Consider the following 27,317-nt stretch of genomic DNA (forward strand, 5'->3'; position numbering starts at 1 on the left):
ATCTCTAGAGACAGAAAGTAGATTAGCAGTTGCTGGGGCTGGAGAAGAGAATGGGAAGTGACTGCTGATGCATATGGGATTTCTTTTTGAGGTGATGAATATGTTCCAAAATTAGATATTGGTGATCATTGTACAACTTTGGAATATACTAAAACTACTGAATTTTATACTTTAACAGCATGAATTTCATGATTATGTGAATTATATCTTGATAGCTATTACCAAAGAAAAGGGTAACTCATTTACCTTTGTTATATTGTATTTAGATTAAATTCCAAGTTTTTATTTTTTAACAATTCTGATTACACTGTATTATAAATCTGTGATAGTTGATTACTTGAGGAAGTATTTGAAGATAATATAAGAATATGTCCATATCACAGTGACAATATTTATATTTAAATAAAAGTATAAGAGAATAATTTGCACTTTGACCTATTTGAAACTAAATGTTAGAATTTTGTTCTGGGATAGGATTTTTTTTGTTGTTATATTTATTCTTGGTAAATATTAATAAAAATTCCCTATGGCTATAGGATGTATGTGTATTAGTCTTGAATTTATGCCAGAATAGAAAAACTAGAAATGGAATGGATGATGTTGCTTAATTTGTAACACTGTAAGTTGTAAAAAGCCATTGCATTTCTCTGGAGTGTTTCTTAATATTTTTCAAATTAAATATTAAGAAAATTTGAGGAAAAAAATCAGAATTTGGAAGCACACCTGTGTGTTGTGAGTAAAATGGATTTGAATATTGTGATGGGAGTGCAATTTCATGCAATCATACATTTTCAACTCTGAGTCCCCAGTGCCTGGCACAGTGTCTGACACACCCTAAGTATTTAAAAAATATTTATTGAATGAACTAAAACAGTGGTGTTGCAGGGAAATTTAGTCTAAGTAAGTTGTTCTCTTTTGACTGATTCCTGCCATGAATTCGGGTCTGCCTTTGAAGGAGGTTATTCCTATAAGATTCACTAAAACAAATAAAACAAGCCATTAATTATTCTTTTCTCAGCTAGACAAAGTTTTTTAATGTTAGTGTTTACTGAGGAACATTTTACCAATAGTAAAATTCACCCCTCTTAAATGTATAATTCAATGCACTTTGACAAATTTGTGTAGTCATGTAAGTACCACCACAGTGAGATATAGAACATTTTCGTTTCCCCAGAAAATTCCCTCTTGCTTCTTTGTGGTCATTCCCCTCCGCCACCCACTGTTTCTGGCGACTTCTGATCTGATTTCTGTCCTTGTAGCTTTACCTCTTCAGAATGACATATGCATGGATTCATACGATATGTACTTTTTGTGTCTGGCTTCTTTCACTTAGCAAACTGCCTTTGAGATTCATCCAGGTTAATGTATATATCATACTTTTTTCCTTTTTATTTCTGAGTGGTATTTCCATCTATATTTTCAAATTTTCAAAAAGATAAGTCTGGGGCTTCCCTGGTGGCGCAGTGGTTGAGAGTCCACCTGCTGACGCAGGGGATGCAGGTTCATGCCCCAGTCTGGGGGGATCCCGTGTGCCGCAGAGCGGCTGGGCCTGTGAGCCATGGCCGCTGAGCCTGCGCGTCCGGAGCCTGTGCTCCGCGGCGGGGGAGGCCACAGCAGTGAGAGACCTGCGTACCGCAAAAAAAAACAAAAAAACGAAAAAACAAAAAAAAGATAAGTCTGTTGGATCATCTCTGTGCATACATAAAGAATAATGATCCAGAACTTTGGATGATCTTACCACACTTTGCAGCAAGTAGGAGGTAATTGGTTCTGCTAGTATGTTCCACATGTGACTGTGGATGCTCCTGTGTCGGACTACAAGTTTAGGGAGATTTCACAAGTGGCTGCACTGGCCAGGACCCCAGTAGCAGCTGTGTGTGAACCTGACCTCAGGATTTTATTTCTTTTTTCTTCAAGAGCCTAACTAGCTTAGCTGATGTTCTTACAGTTTGCATTTTCTTTTTGGATACTTGGAGGAGATCTTAACTTTTATGGACAATCTGAACAAATACTATATAGTAAGTAAATAACTCTTAAGCCTTCATAGAGATGGCCATTGCCCATCTTATAAATAGCTGTGGTTTCTAGGCCCATGTTTTGGAAAGATTAATGTATTTTATGGTGATAGAGTGGGCAGAAGATGAGGAACATATTCTAGTCTATATATTTTATTCTAGCATACTGTAATCTGCTTTTTTGTCTTCCTAAGTCTGAGAAAAGTAGCATAACCCATTAGTTAGATGTACTTGGGCGAATCACATAATGGCATGGTAGGCAATAGAAATGTTTTAAATTTAAGTGATTAATAAATGAATTTCAATTGTATTTCATAGAAACAGTCACATACATGATGAAGATGATATATTGAGTGAAACACCAAAATCTTCCTCGATTGATTTGCCTGATGAGACACCTGATGCCCCACAGCTGGAAAGAAGCACAGAAATAGGAAAGACCCAGACCGCTGCAAATAGTGTGGTAAGAAATTTAAGATCTCATCCGTTTATAACATGTTCTTTAAGGAAAGAAAAGACAACTGGTATTAGACATATCATGACAAAATTTCTAGCATCGATCTGCTTTTGCTGTTTTTAAGTTAAGCTCTAGAGAATATCACACTAGACCAACACTTCAACTAACAGAGATATTGAATTTCTTTCTTTGAGAACTTTGAGCAACTCAGTCCACAGTTGCAGATGGATTTTTTTTTTTTGTGGTACGCGGGGCTCTCACTGTTGTGGCCTCTCCCGTTGCGGAGCATAGGCTCCGGACGCGCAGGCTCAGCGGCCATGGCTCACGGGCCCAGCCGCTCTGCGGCACGTGGGATCTTCCTGGACCGGGGCACGAACCCGTGTCTCCTGCATCGGCAGGCGGACTCTCAACCACTGTGCCACCAGGGAAGCCCAGATGGATTTTTTTAATGGTAGTTTTCTGCAAAGTAAATACTTTTTATGGTTTTATTAAGGATGCAGGATTATTTTTAGCAATTCGTATATAAGTGCCTTTTTAGTCTTTCCTAGATGAAAGTAGAGACTTGAGTAAGCAACAGCCAAACCCTTCCCAGAGGAAAAGAATCCTTCCAGCGTGGATGTTAACAGAAAATCTAAGTGATCAGAACCTTTCAGTACCAGTCATCAGTGGAGGTAGGTTTTGTTTCAGGAAAATATTTAACAGAATTTGAAAGTTTTTCTGAACAAATGAAGACACAATAGCAGTTATGTAAGTGTATAACTTAGCCTAACATTTCTTTAGATGTGTTCATGAAGTCTAATTTTAAACATAAACTATTATTTTATGCCATTTATCAAACACCATTCTGCTAATTATTATGATTATGATTATTTTTCAGTGGCTTAAAACAGTACCCATTTATTAACTCGCAGGGTTTTTTTAAATGAATTTGTTTGTTTATTTATTTATGGCTGCATTGGGTCTTCGTTGCGGTGCGCGGGCTTCTCATTGCGATGGCTTCTCTTGTTGCAGAGTATGGGCTCTAGGCATGCGGGCTTCAGTAGTTGTGGCTTGTGGGCTCTAGAGCTCAGGCTCAGTAGTTGTGGCACACTGGCTTAGGTGCTCGGTAGCATGTGGGATCTTCCCGGACCAAGGCTCGAACCCGTGTCCCCTGCATTGGCAGGCGGATTCTTAACCACTGCACCACCAGGGAAGCCCTAGCTCACAGTTTGTTTTGTTTTGTTTTGTTTTGTTTTGCGGTACGTGGGCCTCTCCCTGTTGTGGCCTCTCCCGTTGCGGAACACAGGCTCCGGACGCGCAGGCTTGGCGGCCATGGCTCACAGGCCCAGCCGCTCCGCGGCATGTGGGATCTTCCTGGACTGGGGCACGAACCCGTGTCCCCTGCATCGGCAGGCGGACTCTCAACCACTGCGCCACCAGGGAAGCCCTAGCTCACAGTTTTAAAGATGAGAAGTCCGGCAGATTCAACTGAGTTGTTTGTTGAGATTTTCACAAGAGAAATCCAAGTGTCTGTCAGGCTGGGTTCTGACCTGGGTGTCATGGGAGAATCCCCTTAGAAGATTATTCCAGTTGTGGAGAATTTGCTTCCTTGCAGTTGGAGGACTAAAGGACTTGTTTTCCTGCTGACTGTTGGCTGGAGCTCACTCTGCTCCTAGAGGGCATTTTTCTGTTCTTGCATTTCATTTTCAAGGCCAGCATAACACAACAGACCTTTCTCCAGCTTTGCGTCTCTCTAATTTCCCCTCGTTGGCTAGCTGAGAAAACTCTCTGCTCTAAAGGATCTGTTGACTAGATCATGCCCATGTACATAATCTCCCATTTAATTAACCCAAGGTAAACTGATTTGTAACCTTAAAAATAGGTGCAACATTTATTTTGCCATATAACCTAACATAATCATGGGCATGATATCTCATCTTATTCACAGTCCTGGGGATTAGGGCAGGAAATCTTGGGGAGGGTTCATTTTAGAATTCTGCCAACCACAGTAATACATGGTCTTAATACATCATCATTTAAGAATTATCTTATTATTGAATATTTTTTCACTGTCCCAAATTGCAGCTTCATTAGTAAGTGCAATTAAAAACTGTGAATATCTTAGAAGTCTACTCTTATTATTACTATGGTATAAATTGTAGAAAGGAAATTAGTTTATCAAAAAGTGTAAATATTAAAGGATCATGATATATGTTGCTAAAGCACTCCCTTTATACTATGGTGGAAAAAAAAATTTCGAAAAATTGTTTCCTGGTCAACTCTAGGTTTCACCCATTACAATATGTGCTATTTACATATGTAGAAAAATACTATTCATTTTAATACTGAAAGCAATACAGACGACTTATTAAAGTAGGTTTTCAAACAGACCTGTTGGGGTCATGTCTAAGGTAAAAGACAAGCACAGTAAGAGTGTTTAAAATTAATTATTTAATTAAACAAAAAACTACAGGCACCCAATGGTACGTGCTGAAGGAGTCAAAGGTGAGACCAGTGTCCTAGCATAGTTCACTGTTATAGCAGATACCACAATGATTTGTGTCATCTGCTGGGTATTCCCATTGATTCAAGATTATTAAAATGTTTGCTACATTGTATTATTCAGTCTGCATTTTATTTGCAGCTTTTCATCATCTCAGGTTTAGTTTCAATTGGCTGCTTATTTTCCTTTATATGGTTCACATTTTCTTGTTTATGCCATTGGATGTTATGAATGATAGAGTATAGAGACTTTGATTTTATATCCCTCTGAATAAATATTTTTATTCTAATAGGCAATTAACTGGGCCTAATAGGAAATTTACTTCCTGTTTTCTTAATGGGCATTTAATTCAGGCCCTAAACTCTGTTTCCCCCGTGTGGACAGCAGCTGCAGTCTCTGCGCATGTAGTTTAGCAACCAGCCAGGGATTTGGGTCAGTTTTAAATGTAGATTTTGGTTCTTGGCTCTCTAAGCCTTTCTTCCTTCTGGAATTTTGTCTTTAACTTTCTGCCTACTCTGTTAGCCTCAAACTCAGCCAGCACTTAAGCCAGTAAGGCTGCAGCTTTCTGTCACCTGCGAATTGGGGGATGCCCTCAGGGAAAAAGCCATAAATTGATAAACCTCACAGACTGTAGTTAATTTTTCAAGGTCAGACTCGTCATTTCTGCCTTTTTGGTTACTCTCTAGTGCCTTCAAATAGTTGTTTTTTAAAAAAAATACTTTGTCTACAATTTGTAATGGTTTTGTTTGGGATGATCAGTTCAGTCAATCTGCCTTTTTACCTTGAACATTGTCTTTTATAAATTAACAGCACAATTGACAGTACAATTAACAGCACAATATATGTTAGTTGAATGTTCCGACTCTTACTATTTCTCATGTTCAGCATAGTGGTCATAGAAGTCTTCTGAAGTTTTTGATCAAATATGTTGTGTACAGAATATTCCTTATTTAATGCTAATTTAGATTGTGGTAGGATCAGAGTGGTCTTGTGGCAAAAATAGCTTATATATCATGTGGTGAGGGAGATGTGATTTAATCTAGAGAATTTTCGTATTTAAATCATAAGATTTCCTGCTAAGTGTTTTATTCCAGGACAGTGGTTTTCAATCCCCCACCCCCCATCATTACATGTGTAATATATTTTTATCAGTAACATTTCTCATTAAGTGTGGTTCTTCTCAGTTTGCAGAACGGGAATGGGGAATGGTAGTGGAGAGGGTGCAGCACTTTCCCTCAGTAGAACCTTTTCTCTAATATAGAAAGAATATTATTTGACCAAAAATTGGACCAGTGTGAACTGCCTCCTTGCAAACAAGTTCTTTTCTTTCAGAGTTATTTTGTACTCTATCTGCTTCTATACTACCATTATTACATGATTTATAATCATCTAAAATATATTTGCTTCAAATTATAAATTTGAAGCAAATATCCATTAATTTTCACTTGATAAATGCACCATATAAAATAAGAAGCACTTTTTTTGGCACCTCACCTTGAAAATACAAATGAGAGTAATTTGACATTGATTTGGACAGGAATATTATATAGTACCTAATATACTTAAAATGCTAAAGCTTCAAAATAAGATAAAAAAGTCTTTGCATTCAGGCATGTCTTAAAAATTCAGACTTTGGGGGAATACTTAAAAAAGCGAAGTTAGGTTACTTAACTCCTTTAAAGACAGAAAGATTTAGAAGTAAAGGACAGTTTCGTACTTGAATCCAGCTAATTAAAGGTTGGAATAATTTGACTTTTTCTGCTGTGTAGTTTTTATTATTGTTATTGTTCTGTTTGTTTAAGTAATATATCATCCAGGTCAATAGACCGATGCTAATGATTTTGAAAAATCAATTTCCAAGATGCATTTTAGGCTCATTTAGATGTAGGATACTTTCTTACGTCTTTTGCAGCTTTAGTACTCTATTGTGTTCATTGATCTTTATTTAGACTATCTGAAACCGTCTTGATATTTTGGAACCATCTGTGACATTAATTACAGGACAAATAATAATGTTAACTGATGTTAACTAACTTATTTAAGATCACAATAAATGCCACAGCTATAATTGAGACCTAGTTCTGTCTGACTCTAAAGCCCATGCTCTGAACCATACCACTATACCTGGATGGCCACCTGAATTTACCCTCTGTATGCTTTGGGGGTTTGGTTTGGTTTGGGTTTTGCTTTTTATTTTATTAATATGCCCTTGCATTCTCTCCTAGATCTTTTCTCAGTTTAACTGTTAGTTTAATTCTTATATGTACGTGAATGTTTGCTGTGATCAGGCTATCCTTTCTGTCTTTCAACCAGTATACTTCTAATTTACTTTTCTGGGTCCCCAGCTACTAGCCCTTAGATGTTATCATGAGCTTCTCAGGCCTGGGCTAAAATTTTTCCATGTCCCTTAGTGACTGGTAAGTGAATATAAATATTTGGGCAAAGGGTATTAGAGCCTCCCCTCTCTTTGCTTCCATTTGCTTCCTCAACCTTCTAGACCCCAGGACAAGTTAGAACTCCTAGGGTATGACACTCTTGCTAGATTGAAAAGGCAGCTTTTATATTTTCACTGGTTATCATGCAACCCTTTAGTATTCTTCTTTCCCCATCTTCTAATCCTCCAACATGGAGTTATGAAAAATGGCACATGCTGATAAAGGTTGAAGTAGTAAGTAGTCCCCAAACCATTTAGTTTACACGTAATTTTGTACTCTGAATATTTTCTGTATGACAACTCAATACAGATTATAAATATTTAACTGACATTGTTTAATTTGATTATGGTTCAGTTTACTTAAAGCTCTTCTTATTCTTTATAAACATTTACTTCATCCTTGTTAAATGATCTAATTCTAATCATTTTTTAGCCTCTTGGATTTTCTAGCTGTATAGTCATATCTACAGAATTATGATAATTTTGGCTCTTCTGATCTATTTACTGCTTTTAAAAACATTTCTTATTTCATAAGTTAGATCCTATAAATTTTAAATAAAAATGGATAAAATTGGCGTCTGTATTCCTGATTTTAACAGTAATTCTGTTAGTGTTTCAGCACTTAATATGATTGGTATTTGATTCTGATACTCATCATGTTTAGGGTGATTGACTGATTCCTTCAGGAATAACTGTTGAATTCTTTGAAAAGAAATTTTGTTATAGAAACAGTCTTGCATTTTCATATGATAATGTAATTAATGATGTTGGTAGATTTCCTAATGTTGTACCATGCTTGTGTTCCTGGAATAAGTTAATTTTATTGTGGTGACTTATTATTTTCATGCTGCGCTAGATTTGCTGATATTTAGTTTAGGACGTTTGTATCTATATTCATGCCATCCATGTCAGATTTTGACATTAGAGCTATGTCAGCATTGTATAAAGTGCATTAGGAGATTTTTTATATATGCTCAAGGACAGTTTGAATGACAGAAATATTCATTTCTTTATAGAACTTTCCTTTTTCACAATCTAGGCTGGTGCCTACTTTTAGTAGTTGATAGTTCTGGCATAGGAATAGGTAAGTTAGACCAGTAAAAAAGAATGAAACACCCCAAAGCAGATTAGAATAACACACATTTAATATATAAGAAATTATCAGTTAAATTGATGGGGAAAGGATGCATCATTATTAAATATGATGTTGGGAGAATTAGCTTTCCATTTGGAAGAAATAATAATAGAGCACTCACTGCTCATGCCATATTCATAAATAAACTTCTATTGAATTAATAACCAATGTAAAAATTGAAACTATTAAGGCATTTGAAGAAAATATGGGGAAATATTTTTTATTACTTCTGGGAGACTTTCTTAAGATGATGGGGAGCCTAGAACCATAAGGGAAAATTTGGCAGATCTATTTAGATTAAAGGTAAAAAAAAATTTTAATGCAAAAGACACTGTAAACAAAGTCAGAGGCAAATAGCAGACTGACAAACAATATACTGGGAGATATTATCTGTCACAGTTATAAAATAGATAGAAGGTTTTTAATGATTGTCTACTTAGTAACACAAAAGAAAGAACTTGGTAGAAATTTGGGGCATTTTATATGCTGTACTACAGAAGAATAAATACAAACAGCCAATAAATATATGACTACTATCAGATAGGGAAATGTAAATTAAAACAACCAGATACCAGTTTCTGTTTATTAAGCTCATCAAAATCTAAGCAATTGATAATATTCAGTACTGACCAAAATGGGTATCAGCAAACATGGTTGGTGGAAGTATAAGTTGGTATAGCCTTTTAAAGTTATTTAGAGACATTAAATAGAGATATTTGCCAATATCTCTTAGATCTTTAAATGTATAACACATTTTGGTCCAGAAATTCCAATTCTAGGTATTTATCCCAGAGAAATAATAGCATGTATACTTTTAGCCCTGTATATATTTATGTATTTGTAAATATATTTGCTTATACTTAGGAAAAAGTTGAGAAGGATACGCATCAAATTGTTACTATAACTGTTAGGAGTGGTTTCTTTGGAGGATAAAATTGGATGGTTGTGATTTTAATGACATATATGCATATAGTTGAGCTAGTATTCATATAGCATTAATGTAACTGATCATGTAAGTAAATGCAGTTAGTAATTGTTTAAAATAAACTGATTTGCTCTAATAGCTAATTTCTTTTATATTTCTATCATTTAAGTATACCTATCCTGGATTTAGAAAAATATTTTATATGCCAGATATAAAGATTGTTACGAGCCAGTTAACTTACATATTTTATATACACTTTGTGAAGAACATTTTAACAGTATCAAAATGACTTCTTCCTATGCAAAAAAAAAAAAAAAAGAGCTCTGGTCCCTAGAAGGGATATTTGTAGTATATCATATGGAATTTTAAAGAATTGGATATTTAAAATACATATATATTTAATTTTAGAATTTTATATACATCTGTGACACTTGGAATGTGGTGAACTGTCATTTGTGGAAAAGCTGTGCCTTATTTAATATACAGTTTTTTAGTTCCTAGCATAGTAAACAGTATCATAGTTGATTATTTCCCTTGGTTTCACTAATTCATAACTGTTGTAATATTTGGTCATTTGCTTCACCAAACTGTATAGTCAGTTTTATTTAGTCCTATTTCTGCCAGTTTCTAAAATGATGTGAAATGTTCCCTAATTTAGATTCAAAACAAAGATTTAAACAATTGAGGCTGAGTTTAGTTATTAGATAGTTTTTTCATAAGTTTCCTTTGATAAATACATTACTTTTATATTGGTTCAGTGATTTTCCTGTTCAATAATATGGACAGTATTCTATTAGTATTTCTTTTCTGAGTTTAATGAGGGTGTGTCATTTCAGGGCATTTGAATATCCTTTAGAACAGCTCTGAGCAAACTACAGCCCATGAGCCAAATTCAGCCCACTGCCTGTTTCTGTAAAGAAAGTTTTATTGGAACATAGCCATACTCATCCATGTATGTATTGTCTATGGCTGGTTTCACACTACAAGGCAGAGTTGGGTAGTTGTGACAAATATTATATGGCTCACAGTGCTTAAAATATTTATTCTCTGGCTTTTTACAGAAGTTTGCTAACCTTTGCTTTAGAACATTAAAATAGTGACTACAGATTGCCTTACATACCTGTATCCAGTCTCTCAAAGGATCTTTGGACAATTTCTGTGTATGCTAACAATTCAATTACTCAAACATATTCATTGAGTATCAGTTTTGTGTTAGGCATAGGTCTAGATACTAGAGACACAAAATGGGGGACAATGAACAAGGCACAGAAAGTCTCTGCCCTCATGAAGTAGAGGAGAGAGACAACTAACCATGAAGATTTTCCTCTTAAAATAAGCAGATCTTTTTTCTTTTCTGATTAGACAATTCATGAATTTGTTAACAAAATATGATGCTGATTTAAGTTTCCCCACTACATTGAACCTCGAATAAGTATTATGGCAATGCAGTGTCCATTGTTGTTGAGACTTGTTTTCTTTATCAGTGAAGTTTGTAGAGGTTGCTCTTCCTTTTCAGTTATTTTAGGTACTTAATCTGTATTTAAGGTAACTTAAGTTGTATTCCTCACTGTGGATGATAGAGGCTCAGTAAGTGTATGTAAAATTCATTGGATAGTTATATGTCAGATTTTCTGTTAGAGAAATTCAATGCCAAAATTTTAAAAAATGTATATGATAACTAACATACATGTGGTACTCTGAGAGTTTGTATATCTTACCTCATTTACTCCTCCTAATAACTCCATCAGTTATTATTATAACTCCCTTTTTCCAGATGATGAAACCAAAGTTGAGAAAGGTGAGGTGAAACAGTTACGAGGATGGAGCCTGCCCACATTAGCATCTTGGCCAGGATGACTTCAGGGCTGGAGCTCTTGGCCATGGTGCTGCTTAATACTTTTTGAGATTTGCAAATATGCATTTTCAGATTGGAGATTGGCCTTAATATAAATAGAACTTTAAATTTACTTGCTCTTTTATCCTTTTTCTTTCCTTCTGTCTTTTTTTTTTTTTTTTTTTGGTATGGATTATTGACATGTGAAGGTACAGGAGATAATTTTCTTCTTCTTTTTCTTTGTGTTTATGTACTTGTGTGTGATTAAGATAATAATGTAATCCAAGAAAGTGGAAAAGAAGGAATCTGCAAAGACAAAACCCAAGTAAACATCACACAGCAAGGAAGAAAGCGATTAATTTCATCAGGAAGTACAGAAAGTATATCAGCAGAGCAAGACACAGGAAAAAAGTGCAAAAATGCTGACCAGGAAGAGTCTGTCATTTCATCCAAGGTGATTTTTTAAAAATTCATAATTTGATTATTTTCTTCTTCAGGTGTTCTAGTTAGGAATAGTTATATGCTGTATATATCAAGGAAAAACCAAAAATGCTTTTTATATTGAGTTTATCAAGATAGAAACTAGCCCCAGTTTTTCTTTTGTTTGTTTTTGGCTTACTGAAACTAATCTTTAATATAGCACTTGCAATGTAGAAAACAAAGCTATTTAATTTAGACATTTTCAGACTGAAAAAAAGGTGGAGACCACTTGACTTTGGTCATAATTTGGTACCTCCATTTTGAAAATCTGGTTTCTTCTATTCTATTGGTCATTCTCAGACTGCCTGTAACTACCTTCTTCTTGATAAGTGTGAAGAGAGGAACAACAAATGGGTAGTTCTTAACAGCCTGTTGCAGGATTACTTCTGGGCTAACTTGCAGTATTTATAAATCTTTTCTTTCCTCTTTCAGTTTTTGCTAAGTCACTAGAATTGTTTGGCTGACCGAAGCATTCTTTGGTACTGGATACTCTAAGAAAATGAGGCCTATTTATTGGATGAATTTAAGAAGAGAGAGAGAAGGGGGAAAAAAAGAGAGAGAGAGATGGCCCTAGGACAAAAAGATCAGGTATTCTTCCTTTCAGGAGTAGGGTGGCTTTAGATGACAGTTTTCATGATCCTTGTAGACCGATGGCTAAGCTTTGTGGGTCCCCATCTATTTAGTCTCATTGAGAGCCATAGGAGTAGGATTGGTTTTAGAATAGCATGCACTGGATTGATGGAAATTCCAGCAGTTATCCCAGAGAGTCAGACCTTTTACAGTTCTCCCCTCACACTTGCCTCCTCTCCCATTAGAGGAGATCCTGCTTCTCACTGGATCCTTTCCTCAAGCTAGAGAAGTGGGGTATAATCACTATAGGCTCAACTCCTTTGCTTGCTTATGGAGTCAAGTTTAATAAATGAAAACAAAATGTGTTCTGACTCATATATTGGCTATAAAGACTTAATAAGGTCAGCAGTGCAGTTTGGGGTCTGCAGCCATGGATGAGCCACGTGCAAGTTCCTGCACAGCAAGGGAAGGAGAATGCTTTTAGAGAGGGGAAAAGGAAGTTGGGAGGGCTATAGTAAACAGAGTCCATGGTTTTTCATTGGCTGAGTCCTTGCCAGGAAGGAAGAGGAGTCTTTCTTTTTCATGTTGTGCTCTGCTGTCATCACAGGGCATGAGAGCTCTGCCCTCTGGTCTCCCAACTCTATTTAATTGAAGTTTCTGTTTGTTAATATTTTACATTTTACCCCTTTTGATCAAGGTCTTTCTCTGAAAGCACTGCTGATCAAGAATCAGGTTTTCTGGTTTCAGTGGCTTTTTGTCCCTTAATGCCAGGAGGGGCCTTTGCTGGGTGTGGTGTCTCACGTTGGAGAGAAAGTACAGATTGGAAACCTATTGAAGTCACATTCAAGTATCAAGGAGAGGTAGGAGGAAGAACTTCCAGGCACTTTTAATCTAAAGTCTCTATGTTATAAAGATCATAGAGATTGGAGAGCATCTGAAGTGTTATGTCATCATCAGAGGTTTGGCAGACAAGGTTCCAACAGGCCTGGTCTGGATATCTTGGGAAAGCTGTCTCATCAGATGTGGCTTCAATTATGGGAAATCTTTACCTTCAGGTCATCAGATGATGTGCAGGGCTAGTCAGGGTTCAGTGCAGTTTTTAGTGTGTCACATTAATCCAAGAGTCCACTCCTTGGAGTTTGGCAGCACAAGGGCTGGTTTGCAGTACCTGATAGGGGCCTTTCCAGTGAGGTTGAAGAGAGTTCTTCTGGAGGTGTTTCTTTCCAATAGACGAAATATCCAGGTTGCCAGGTGACGTTTAAGGTCATCATCTCCCACAAGTACACTATGAAAAGATTGCTCTACCAAAACATGGTTATTTTTAATAGAAGCAATTAGGCCTTTGCAATATTGGAGTATCTCTCCTCTTATCAGTTGTGAGTCAAAAGAAGCAAGAGCCAAGTGCATTGAGCATCCTGTGGCTGTCTTAAAGGGTGAGAGCTTTATGAGTTCCAAAAGGGGTGGATCTGAGATTTAGAAGAACCAATGGCGAGGTATCTGGAGGGCCTTTACAAATTTTGCCAATTGAGTCATAATAATGCCATTAGTGCATTCACCTAAACGAGAATTGAGAGTGGAAAGCACAGTGAAAGTGTTGTAAAACTGGCTAAATAGCAGACTTGTTGAAGTGCCTGATCAGTAAAATGTGTTCCTTGATCACCATGAAATTTGAGAGGAATTCCCCAGGTAGGGATACTCTTTTCTAAAAGGACCTTAACCACAGAAGAAGCAGTAGCCTGCCTGCAAGGGAGACCTGTCTGTATGTGAAAACACATAGACCATTGCTAAAAAATATTTATATCCATGAGCCAGAGCAAGTTGTCAGACTTGAGTGGTCCATTGGACAGTTTAAATTGTTTAGGAGCAGTACAAACAGACTTCTTTGGGTTGTATTTCAGACAAGTGGGACAAGTGAGGTAGATACTTTTGGTGGATTTGTCAATGTTTCCCCATCAATACTGATTCATGAATGCTGTCATTTTGTCAGTAGACCAGTGGTTTAATGCATGTACAGGGGTGCTGAATGGGGATTTTAGAGTCTCCAGTAGGACTGGGTTGTTAGTTAGTCTAAACCAGAGCTTTCTCTTTTTATCAAACCAATAATTTTTGAATTTCTGATCTTGTTTTTCCTTTTCTGAGGCCAGTTGTTGGGTTTCTTTAGCCAGTTTTTCTAAGTTATCATCTGGGGAAATGTTCCTTTGGACCAACAGAATGCTGTTAGCCCCTTTCAGGGCAGAAATTCCCTGCAGAAATGTCAGCAAAGTGATTTCCCTTAGCTTCCATAGAGTAAAGTTTAGAATGCCCTGGAACATTAGTAATAGCTAAAGTGGCAGATAAAAATATTGCATTCCTGAACATAAGAGCCATTTAAAATTTTATTTCCCTGGAAGTAAGGAAGCCACGTTGCTTCCACAGTATCCCAAAATCATGAGCTACTCTTAAAGTGTGTACCATCAGTATAAATATTGGCAGTTTTGCCCTTAGCTAAAGTACAAGCCCATTTGAGAGTGTATAATTCAGCCTGTTGGGCCAAAGTAACCATTGGTAAAGATGCTGCCTCAGCAACATCAAAAGGAGTTGCAAAGCATACCCAACATAATATTTGCCATTGTTACCTTTTAAATAAGAACATCAGTGAACCATGAGAAGTCAGTGTTACTGAGAGATCTTTCCTGTAAATCATCATGAGGAGTCAGGAGGTGATCAGTCAGTGTTAAGCAGTCAAGAGGGACTTCTTTCGTGACAGAGGGGGGAAGAGTAGCAGGGTTAAGGTTATCATAGCATAAAAGAGTTATGCGAGGAGCAGTTAACAAAAGGACTTCCTTCATAGGAGGTGAGGCAGCTGGCTGAGAAATATTGAGGGTGATGAGAATTCAGGAGGGCTTCTATTGCATGAAGTACAAAAATAGTTAGAGGGGATCCCACAGTTTTCTTGGTGGCCTTAACCCAAAGGGCAGTGGCCATAATGGCTTTAAGGCAAGCAGGATATCCCTGTGCCACAGGGTCCAGTTATTGGCAATAATGCAGTGTGGGTTGATGGTGGACCCCGTGGTTTTGGGTGAGTACGCCAAGGACATTCTCTTCCTTTTCATATACAAAAAGGAAAAGAGGGAATTTGATAATTGGGATTCTCAAGGGCAGGTGGGTTCATCAGACTCAACTTTAAGGCCTTAAAGGCTATATTGTTTGGTTCTTCCCATAAGTTTGAGTCATGGTTGTTATTGTTTAATAAAGCATACAGAGGTTTGGCCATAAGAGAGAAATTTGGAATTCAATTTTGGCAGTAACCAGCTATCCTGAGAAAACTTTGCAGTTGGCGGTTAGTTTGGAGTTTGGGAAAACTTAGGACATCATGAAGTGTATCTGGATCTACATGTAGCTGTTGTTCTGATATCAGATGCCCTAAATATTGAACCTGGGTTTGGGCAAACTGCAATTTTTCTTTGACAACCTTATGTCCCTTTCAGGCTAAAAACTTTGGCAAGTGAATACTGTCTTCCTGTGAGGATGATTGAGAAGGAGAGCAAAGAAGCAAATCATCCACATATTGCAACAAAGTAGAACCTCTAGGGAACTTTGTATAATCCAGATCAGCCTTTGGGATTTGTGAGAAATAAGAAGGACCCTCAGCAAAACCCTGGGACATTACTGTCCAGGGGAATTGTTTTTCTTCCCAAGTGAGAGCAAAAAGGTATTGGCCAGCTTCATCAACTGGAATATTAAAGAATGAACTACATAAATCAGTAACAGTAAAGAATTTACTTCCAGTAAGAATGGATGTTAGTAATGTACGGGGATTAGGAGCAACGGGGTGTCAAGGGATAACAATGTTGTTTACTGCTCAGAGATTCTGGATGAACCTCCACCCTCAGCCGTTAGGTTTTCTTACCAGGCTGGTGTAAGGGATAATGAGGCCTTGAGCCTTGTAATGTTCTATTATGGCTTTATGCCTTTAAGGGCTTCTTTTCTTATGGAATATTAATTCTGGAAGTGGTTTTGAGGGCTCTATTTGAATCTTGATGGGAGGTGCGCTGTGAATTTTGCCAGTATCTATTGGAGTTTTTGCCCATAAGGAGGGTGGCAGCTGATTCACTAGGGACAAATGATCAGTGTTTCCAGAATTAGCTCTAGTGCCATCAGAGGCAAAACAAATAAAAGATGTCAAAGGATCATTTAATTCACCTGATTGGTTACTTTGATGACTATTGTTAAATTCTAGAATGATTTCCCCCTTTTGGGAGAAAGAAATTCCAGCATGATACTTCTTTAAGAAGTCTCAGCCTAATAAATGAATAGGGGCAGAGGAACTAAGGAGAAAAGGGTGTGCGTCTCTCAAAGGGCCTAAACAAAAGGGAATAGGCTCAGGGAGAGGAAACTCTTGAGGCTCTTTAGAAATCCCACTATTTGAGCTGTTTCGGGGACTGCTTTGTAGTAGCGGGGTTGAGCATTGAGAGTATGGCTCCAAGGTCAGTTAAGACTAGAAGAGATTCATCCCCAATCTGGAGAAATGTTTCTCCAAGTCGATTGAGAGGGAGGATTGGGAAGAGCCCCTGTAGTTTATCAGAGTCCTGTCATTGAGAATTGGGCAGATGTTGGAAAGGCTGGTTAGAGGGCTGAAGGCCTGAAGTACTTACACTTGTTAACAGTCTCTTTCCAATGTCCTGGCTCTTCACAATAATAGCAGAAACTAGCAGGGTTTTGGTTTTGTTTAGGAGTCTTTTAGTTGCTGGATTTGAAGATTAAGAATTTTAGTAGTCTTTTTTTTGGGGGGGGGGGCAGGGTTACCCACCTAGAGTTGGAGTGAGCTGGTTTGCCAGGTTAGCTAAATCTGGAGTAGACATCGTTTTCCATTCTATCCTGCTCCTTTTTACTAGAAAGGAAAGGACCCAGTTCAGCCCAGCAATAAACATAGAGTTAACAGATACCCCGGTGGAATCCACATCTGAAAGAAGAGCAGAATTTTCTTTTAAAACAATCTGAAGTTGATTGTAATAGTCATAAACAGGATTATCAGATTTTTGTGTGCAAGCCTGAATTTTGTTCCAATCAACAGGCTTTGGAAAAGCCGTAGGAATTACCTGATGAAGTCGCCTCATGATTGCTTAAGTGTGATCATATAATAAGTTACTGGGCTGGTCTCCCACTTGTAATGCTAGAGACCTTTCAAGATTTTCCCAATTAGTAGTTTTTATCCAATGCTGGGCCTGGCCTTCACTGACAAATATATGAACTAGATGATGTAAGTCAGAGAAACCAGGTTGTCAAGTTTGAATGACTATATTAAATTCCTCAGCAAATCTGTGAAGACCTTCTGTTACTTTGGGAAAACCTTTGACTGTTGCTCACAGTTCAGCTTTAGTCCAGGGAATATAAGAAATTAAGGGTTTAGCCTCTGGCTCCTCAGAAGGCTTAATTTTAAAGCAACAGGTTCTGGCAATTTCAAAGGAAGAGGGAGTAGGGAGAGTTTCAGACAAAAGGGGAAGTTTAGCAAGAAAATTAGTATGGGGGCACTGAGGGTACAGAGGAGGTATAGACAGTATAAAAGGAAGGAGGAAGTTTGTGCCAGAGGCAGAGTCTGACCATAGGAGCTGAGGGAGAAAGACAAGATGGCACCTGAGGTGGAACCTGAGATGAAGAAGCTAAGGAAGAAGAGCCTGAAGCTTCAGAAGCTATTTTGTTTTTCTTTAATCATTTGCCTCAGTTAATCTTAAAATCTTATTTTGCAGAGAGTCAATTTTAGATTTCTGATAACATTGGGAAGCCTCAAAATTTCAAATCAAAATAGTCATTCCATTCAGCTCTGGAAGTTTTTGAGCTATTGTAATCCAGCTTGGTTTTAAGAAAATTAATTAGGGGATTTCAAAAGTTTCCCATAATGGCCATTGATATTCTAAATTGCCTTTGGTCAGGTTGGTCCATTTAGTTGGAAATGCCCGTGAGGAAGGACTGTGGTTTTTAAACACAAAATCAGCTGAAGTACCTGTTGTGGGGGTGGGTTGCCCTCAAAATATTTGAACTGGTGGGTGCCAGTTCTCAGAGGTTTTTCTCTATAATAAAAGAACAATTTTCAAACAGCTTAAGCAGCTCAATTCAAACAGCTTGCAACTCAAAACAGCTCGCAGGTCTAATACCAGACAGTTCTAAGGAAACAGTTTGGTCCTGGAGAAGCCAGGCTAGAGGCTTCTCAGCCAGCTTCAGTTAAAACAATCTGATCTCAGAGTCGGACCAAAGTGCCAAATGAGTACCCTCATGCAGAACAAGGCCTTAACCTGGAAGACAGAACCTTAAAATAGATTCCAGATAAAGCCTGGAGAGCTTCAAATGCAAAGAGGATATGAGCTCGGATCCTGGAGAAACATGGGTCTGCGAACTCCAGGGTCTGCGAGAAAAATCAGTGAGCACAGTGGACTCAATTGTGGGGACTGCACCTGTTTGCTCACCAGCCCTGGAGCTATTGGGGGTCTTCTCTGATCCCCATACAGACCACCAAAATGTTGACCTAAAACAAATGGTTTTATTTGTGATCAGCACTTCGAGGTCTATAACCATGGCAAGCCATGTGCTGCAAGGTCTCGCGTTACAAGGGAAGGAGAACTCTTTTATAGAGAGGAAAAGGAGGTTGGCAGACTATAGTAAACTAAGAGTCCATGGCTTTTTATTGGCTGAATCATTGCCAGGAAAGAAGAGGAGTCTTCTTTCTGTTGGGCTTTGCTCTCATCACAGGGCATGAGAGCTCCATCTTCTGGTATCCTGACTCTATTTAATTGAGGTTTCTTTTTATTGATTTTTTACAATATCAATATAACTGCCCTTTTTTTTCCAAGAAGAGAAATTTTTTTTCAGAGGAAAATCTGTAGTATACACGTTTTCCTATGTTTATACCAACCCATAAAGTTTGATAATCACAAGTGAACCTTTAAGAAAGGTCAGACCTTTTCTGCCAACTGTAAGGACTGCAATCAAGGTTATTCAGAAAGAAAACATTTTAAGTTATCAGGAATATCAAAAGATCTAGATGTTCAATAAAATCTTTGAAACATTACCAAAAATAGGTTGTTCATTCCTGAAAGCTGGTAGGGAGGTGATATTTTAAGAATATCTTCATTTATCTTGAGTACACTAGATTCTTGGCTTGGCTGACCAAAATAACAGGAGAGGTGAAGAGTGTAACTCTTACGTACATAGCTATCTCTTAAGTAAGACTGTGTCCCCCAGAGCTTCTTAGTGTTTGTTTACTGCGTCAAAGAATCCTATATCCTTTGCTCCTGATCGGCCATTTAGGTTGTACCATTTATAGCATGTCTCTGATCAGTCCCACAGAAACACCTTTTCATTCATTTAATCATTCATTCATTTAACAAGCGCTCACTAAGCAAATAGTAGTAATATGGTGGCATTAATAATGCTATTAACAACAACAACTGAAAAAACACCCACAGTCATTTATTGAGCCCTTTTTATCGGCTATACCCAGTACTAAGATATACTTATTTCATTTAATTTTTAGAAAATCCTGTAAAGTTGGTTGATAATATCCCTGGTTTACAGACCAGGGGAGTCTGAAAGTTTAAATCAACTTGTTCAAGGTCAAAGGTTAGGAAATAGCAAAGCTGATATTCAAAATCTGATTCTTTTATTTCAAAGACCATTCTAATAATCATTACACTAAAGCAGTCTTTCTGTTATATGCAAGGCAGTATGCTAGAATATGGAATTCAATGAATAAAGATGAATAAGATATAGTTGATAAGAAGCAAATAGTCTTATGGGGGACATGATTCAAATCCTAAAATAAAGTGACAACACATTGATTTTTATGGGAGCCTTGAGGAGGACTACATAAGCCAGCTCTTCAGAGGAGAGATTGGAAGAGAATAAGATAAAAATGGGGGATAAGGGCATTGACAGTGTCATGAAATGAAGAGAATCTGACCCAAGGCACTGACATTAAGAATGATGCAAAGGCATTGGATTAGAGAAATATTTAAGAAACAAGCTGCAGCACTAGTTGCTTAGATCTGGGGAAAGTGAAGGAAAGAAGAAATGAAAGATAGACTTCCAAGGTTCTGGCTAGAATGAATAGGTAAATTATGTTGGCCAAAACTATGGCCAGAATACAGAGGGAGGATTTCAATTTTGACATTTTGAGTTTGAGTTGCATAGAATATTGAGGAAGGAATGTCTAGCTGGTGGTTGAGTATATGAGTTTGAAGCTCAAGAGTGAGGCTGGGGCTGGAGTTTAGGATTTTTTAGTCCTTAGCATGTGGGTGCTAATGGGATTGATGCAGGACTTTTAAGGCAATTTATTAGCACAGACATTCTTTCCAAGGGCAGCTTGGAAACAACAACAAATTACTTCATTGAACTTGTATCGGGGAAAGTTCTTTATCCTGTCCCTTGTAGTGTATTAAAACTTCAGATGGGGAATTCCCTGGCAGTCCAGTGGTTAAGAGTCTGTGCTTTCATTGCCATGGGCACTGGTTCAGTCCCTGGTTGGGGAGCTAAGATCCTACAGGCTGCATGGCGGGGCCAAAAAAAAAAAAAACAACTTCAGATGGTTGAGGGACGCGGGAGGGCTTATTGGGCAAGTTAACAGGCTACTTTAATAGCCTTAATATGGTGCATTTTAGCCACCTTCAAGCACCAGGGCCACCTTCCATTAGCTCCATGCTCCCCGATCCCTGAGGTCTCTAGCATGTATTTTTACAAAGTGTAGATCTGCGTCTTCTGTCATGAATCTCTAGCCTGCCACACTTCATTCTTCACATTTTCATCTCATCTAGGACATAAGCCATGTGGGTGCCATAAAATGTGGAGCTCTGCCTTCCCCTACTTCTTCCAGTACAGAGCACCCTCCATCTTTCCTCTTCTCTCATTTGCCAGTTCAGTGACTTGCTCTGGCTCATGAGTTTTATAATTGGCACAGTACGAATTTATGTCTCAGCAAACTTACAAAATACTGCATGTAATAGATTTTTGAGACCGTTTATGAATAATTGAAACCACGAATGTTAAATGCCAGGGGCCTACTGAATATCAATATTTCATGGAGTTCCATAAAGAACATTATGAATTCCAGTTTTTATGCCTCTTAAAATATTTGAGAACCCCTGATCCATAGTATTGATATCTGTGACTTTATTACTCCTTTCCCTTTTGGAATAAATTAACATGTTCAACATATTCCTTGTGAAGATATTAAAAAAACAAATCCTTCTTTACATTTCATGGAAGTAGAGGGAGTTGAAATATGATGCTTTACACTTCATATCTTTTATTTCATTTCTTTGGTTTGCTTTTCATTTTTTAAGTGGTAATATAGTAGATGCTTATTGTCAAAAATTAGACTATTCAGACGCATGTGAAGTAAAATGAAAATCTTGATTTGCCTCATCCTTCAGTCTTATTGCCTACTGGTATTTCAGTTTGCATCCTTCTAAATCTTTTCATGTGGATTTACACAAGTAAGTACTCACATAGATATATAGGGAATTTTTTTTTACAAGCTAGATGGAATCATAGTATATATATATTGTTTAATTTAAAAAATCTTTAGATATATATATAGATCTACCTCATTCTTCTCAACCTCTGCACAGTGTTTCATGGTAAGAATGTATTCTACTTTATTTAACCATTTCCCTAGCTGTGTTGTATTTTTTCGCCTATACTAAATGTGACAGGACGTTGAATGGGATATTTTTCCCTATTGTCAATAAAACTGTTGCTGAGGCCCAACACTGAGGATAGAAGTACTGTTAAGTATCTCATGTTTGAAAGGAGCACCCCAGCAGTGAGAGCTAGACTTTCCCTGTGGGGCTTATTGAAAGGGGTGAGAAGTATTCACTGTTCCACCCTCAGGCTTTATACAAAGAGAACTGAGAGACAAGGAGGTTTTAAGATCTGGGAGAGGGCTGTGTTTGGGGGAAGAAGTTATTTTCTCCCTTTCTAAAATCAAGAGAAGAGATGTGCTCTAAGAGAATTTATTGTGGCATTTCGAGATGCCAACAGGAAGAAGAGACTGACATTTTATTGGACCTGCTTAGCCAGTGGATTTGCTGACTTACCCCATTACTGTCTGAACAGAAAAAAAGAAAATTGGTGAGAGTTGACCCAATGTGGGGACTGCCAAGTGGGGAGGTGGATCAGAATTGCTCTGTTACCCCACTCACCCCCAGGTCCAGATCCTATAGCAGAGGGAGATGAGATTGGGGTGTACTTGAGCAGCTTCGGAGGAAATAGTGTATATGTTAGCGGGACGTGGCATGAATGCCACCACCTGAGGGCCAGCTCCAAGAGGTAGTCACATGATTGGTTATCTATTACCTACTATACGAGAGCCATGATTAGATCTAGGTTCTTTTTGCAAGGTCTTTAGTCAGTTTGGATAACATTTTAAAGTTGGCATACTGTGTTAGAAAAGAAAAAACTATCAAAACACCTAAGTAATTAGTCTAAAAAAATGTCATGCTGATACCTTCTCAAGAAATTTGAGCTGTTGGATATCACATAACATTAAAACCAGCTTTTCCCAGAAGACAGCCAGCATACATGGGTTCTTAGTTATACATGGGAGTGAACATTCACGTGTATCTAGTACGTGGTCATCACATCCTTACCAGGAGGACTGGGGTTTATCTGAGCAATGTTTTCACTCCACAGGAAGTATAAGTAATTAATAGGTCATTTTTAATAGGATAAGACTAGGCTTACTCATTGTACTTACTGGTGGTAAGTACACATTAAAAAAGGTTCTGTAGTGCTAATGAGAATATTTACTTGATTCAAGATGCCTTTAATTGGTTAAACTGAAACTGTTATTCCTACCACTTCAAAGGAATCATTTATTTTCTAAGTTGCTCATAACTTAATGCAAATTTTTCTGTGAAGGAGGAGCAATTTCATCATGCAGCTGTAGGAAAAAAATCATGATTATATTTAGAGGGTAGAAATAAAGTATTACAGTAACTTATAAGAAATTATAAGAACAGGGCATAAGAGTGTGACACATTCTTGAACAGGAAATTTAAGAGCCTAGTAGGTTTTTTGGGAAAGATTATATTCAAACGAAAGCAGCTGTTGTGTTCTCTTATGTTTCGTTTGTATTTTTCTGGTTATTTGTCACTGAATGTTTGACACGATTGTAAAGGTTTGATACAGCTATAAGTTCCTTTTCTGATAACGGTAGACCATTTCAAAGTTATTAAATTAGAGACAGAGATAATGGTATTTTTAATAACTTTAAAATGTGAATCTTAAAGTTTTAAAATATACATATTGCATGAATCTTGTAGTTTCACGCTTTTATGCTTAAATTTACATATTTCTTTTGAAACATGCTTTATTATTTACTTTCTGATTTGTGTTATAGGAAATGTCACAGTCATTTTCTGCAATCACGTTAGATAACACAGAGGTAAATAACATGAAGACTAATGCACAGAGAAATGAAATCCCAGCAGAGGAACTTGGTAAGGTTCCTGAACATAAAATCACCACTAAGGGAACACCAAATAAAGACAGCAAGGCGAGGAGTTGTTCTGAGAGTTGTTTGAGTGCCCAAGGCAAGTCCTTCCATGACGAGCCTGAAAGATCTCATCCTGAGTCTGGCTCTGATCCCTCCAATCCTGAAACTTTGCATGCAAAGGCAGCTGATTCAGTTCCACAGGGTTCTGAAGAAAACAAGGTCAAGAGGACATCCTGCATGTATGGGGCAAACTGCTACAGGTATGAAGTGAAATTACAGCTATCATATACTTCCATTATTTCAACAGCATAATAGCTATGTAGATACATGCTATAGTGTGTTAAAAGCCTAATAAAACCCATTGGCCTAAAGGTTAGGAGCTTTATCATGTTTCTCCTGGTTTGCACTTTCTCAGTATGCATTCTAGCAAATCCTGCTAGAGGCTTTTAAAATATTGTGGGGAATTAAATGTTTCATCGTAGATATGCTGATTAATACAGAGATCTGAACTGGGGAATCCAGACTTGAAAACAGAATCACTCAGATCAAAATACCTGCTTATGTAACGTCTTATTTAGCTGTTGGAAAGATGCCTTCATAAATAGTTGCTGTATACAGTATAACTCTCAAGAGAATTCTAAGTTGTGCTTAAGCATCTTATATTTGTGCATTTTCCTTTATATTTTTCTAATGGTGCTTCTGAGTCACCGTGATGCCTTCTGAAACAACTAAATATATATTTTCTGGATTGATTGGTTACTCCTATACTTACTTCATTTGATAACACTGTACCATATTTTCTAATTTCATGCTTTGTGAATTAGTTTTAGGCTATAGTTTCTCTCTGTTTATTCTAGCATGTTTGTAATTACCTAGCCCTATTTCAGAAGTATTTCTTTGCCATTCCAACTTATCAAACCAAGTATCTTATCAGTACATTCTAGTGCAGTTTGTCTTCTATTCGATAGCATATTTATATCACATATTCTGTTAATTTCTCATTCATTGTATCTCTCTTTAAAATGCAGTGCCATTATAACACCTGAATAATTATATTTTTCAATTTCAACCATTATAATTTATGCGTTTTTTCACAATTTTGTCTATTTGCAATGGCCTTAGTCCTGCATATGGAACATAATTTATAAACTTGTGAAATGGAAGTATATAAACCTTCTATTATTTTGGATTTTTGAACAATCCTGTTTGGTATCTGTATCAGTTCACTAGAGCTGCTATAACAAAATGCCACAGATTGGGTGGTTTAAACAGCAGAAATTTATTATCTCACAGTTCTGGAGGCTGAAAGCCTATGATCAAGGTGTTGGCAGGTTGGGTTTCTCCTGCAGGCTGTCTCCTTGGCTTGCAGACAGTGCCTTCTCATGGCGTCCTCACATGGCCTTTTCTCTGTACATGCACATCTTTGGAGTCTCTTCCTCATCTTATAAGGACATCAGTCATTTTGGATTAAAGCCCTACCCTCATGACCTTATTTAGTCTGAATTATCTCTTTAAAGGCTCTGTCTCCAAATATAGTCACATTAGGGGTTAGGGCTTGAACATATAAATTTGGGGGTAGGGAACACAATTCAGTCCATAACGGTGTTTGGCTGGTACTTGTCTTTGTTAAATGTGATTGAATGTTTTATCAAGATCATAATGAATTCATACATATTTGATGATGATACACGTTAGTTTTAACCAGTCATAGCTTATGAATAGTTTTTTTTACTTCTTCACTAATTTTGATATACGTAATTAATACCTGAGAAATATTTGCCACTGAAATCTTGAAAACAAAATGTTTATATTTGTAACAAAGGGGGAAAAATAACCTATATTGAGCTCTTGTTATATACATGCATCTTAACAATTAGTTAAATGTATCTTTTCTCCAGCCTCAATGCTACTGCTTTAGCTCATGCAATGATCTCTCTGGGACAAGTGAATAATCTCCTAAGTCTCCAAACTTTCCGTCAGGTTCACATTCCTTCCTCATTGTTGCCTGAATGATCTGGCTAAGAAAATAAAAACAAAGGTAAAAAAGAAGAGAGAGAAAAAAATCTGACAGTATTACTCTCCTTTACAGAATCCTTCAGTGGCTAAAGGCCAGATTTCTTAGCATAGTCTAGAAGACCCTGAACTCCCAGTAATTCTTTGGATGCACCATGCTGTCATGCTGTTGTTAGGTCCTTTGGATGTGTTGTTCCCTTTTCCTGTCTCCTGTCCTGCTTAAAGACACATTCAGTTCCTTTTTAAGCCCTTTTCTAACATGTTCATTCTTCCCTAAATTGCTCATCTTCTATTCTACACAACATTTCCTCGTACACTTTCTAATATTTGATATTAGATCTGATATTTACTATCTAATCATTGATTTCTAATTATTTATTTACATGTTCTGTCTTAATAGAAAATTATTGCTCAGGGGTAGTCTTATTCACTCCCTTGATGTTATGGTATTAACTCCCAAGTCTGTATCTCCAACACAGATTTCTGTACTAAATTTTAGATCCAGATAATCACCACTTAAATCACAGGCACTTCAAATTCAACCTGTCTAAAGCAGTCACATCTTATTTCAATCCTTTGTGAAGCAAAAAAACAACAAAATAGCATTTAACTTTATAGAAACTGTTGCTTCCAAAACATTCTTTTTGAAAATTTTGTTCTTTTGGGGCCATATAGTTTTTCTGTTTAATAGCATCTGATTCCATTAGTAAACTGCCTTTAAAAATTGGATAGAAATTGAAATGTCTCTTATTAACTTGTAAGAAATTTATACCTTAATTAAAACTTGTAGATTTTATCTCCATAAGGTCATATAAATTATGAGTTAATAGTCTATAAAATAAGCGTTTTGTCTCTAGTAAAGGTGATGTGTCTTATTGAGGACCAAAGCTCCCACTGAAAACAACTAGCAAAGCGCAACACTCACGCTTGAGAACATTAGAGGCAGTCAGGACCTTGAGGATTCTTTTTCTCTTGTGACATTTGCCAATTTTTTAGTGTTTCAGACTGAGGGCTAAGAGGACAGGCAGAGTTTGGGGCAGTCTCATGGAACTTAGGCAACTTTTACATTTCTTGCCTTTGCATTTGGCAAGAAATCTTTGACAAATCCAATGTCATGAAGCTTTCCCCCTGTTTTCTTCTAGAAGTTTTATATTTTAGGTCTTACTTTTATGTCTTGGATACATTTTGAGTTAATTTTGTATATGGTGTAAGGGAAGGGTCCAGCTTCATTCTTTTGCATGTGAATATCCTCTTTTTCCAGCACCGTTTGTTGAAAAGAGTATTCTTTCCTTTTGGAATGGTCTTGGCAACTTTGTTGAAAAATCATTTGACCATATAAGCAAGAGTTTATTTTGGGCTGTCTGTTCTCTTCCATGTGTCTATATTATATGCCTGTCTTTATGTTAGTACAACACTGTTTTGATAACTGTAGTTTTGTAATAAGTTTTGAAATCAGGAAGTGTGAAACCTTCAACTTTTTCAGGATTGTTTTGTCCATTTGAGGT

General features: G+C 37.2%; 1 protein-coding gene across 3 annotated transcripts in view; it reads left to right on the forward strand.

The window, feature by feature from the left end:
- APLF (aprataxin and PNKP like factor) overlaps nucleotides 1–27,317 on the forward strand; it is an 82,027-nt gene that overhangs the window by 33,002 nt on the left and 21,708 nt on the right. For all 3 annotated transcript variants that reach the window (XM_027131878.1, XM_027131877.1, XM_027131880.1), the window contains exons 4-7: nucleotides 2,334–2,478; nucleotides 3,011–3,143; nucleotides 11,552–11,736; nucleotides 23,704–24,059. In XM_027131878.1, coding sequence (XP_026987679.1) covers nucleotides 2,334–2,478; nucleotides 3,011–3,143; nucleotides 11,552–11,736; nucleotides 23,704–24,059 — 819 coding nt within the window. The remainder of the gene's footprint in view (nucleotides 1–2,333; nucleotides 2,479–3,010; nucleotides 3,144–11,551; nucleotides 11,737–23,703; nucleotides 24,060–27,317) is intronic.

This window comes from Aethalodelphis obliquidens, unplaced genomic scaffold (assembly GCF_003676395.1).
Source record: "Aethalodelphis obliquidens isolate GAN/ISIS:26980383/991018 unplaced genomic scaffold, ASM367639v1 scaffold40, whole genome shotgun sequence".
NCBI classification, from domain to species: domain Eukaryota; kingdom Metazoa; phylum Chordata; class Mammalia; order Artiodactyla; family Delphinidae; genus Aethalodelphis; species Aethalodelphis obliquidens.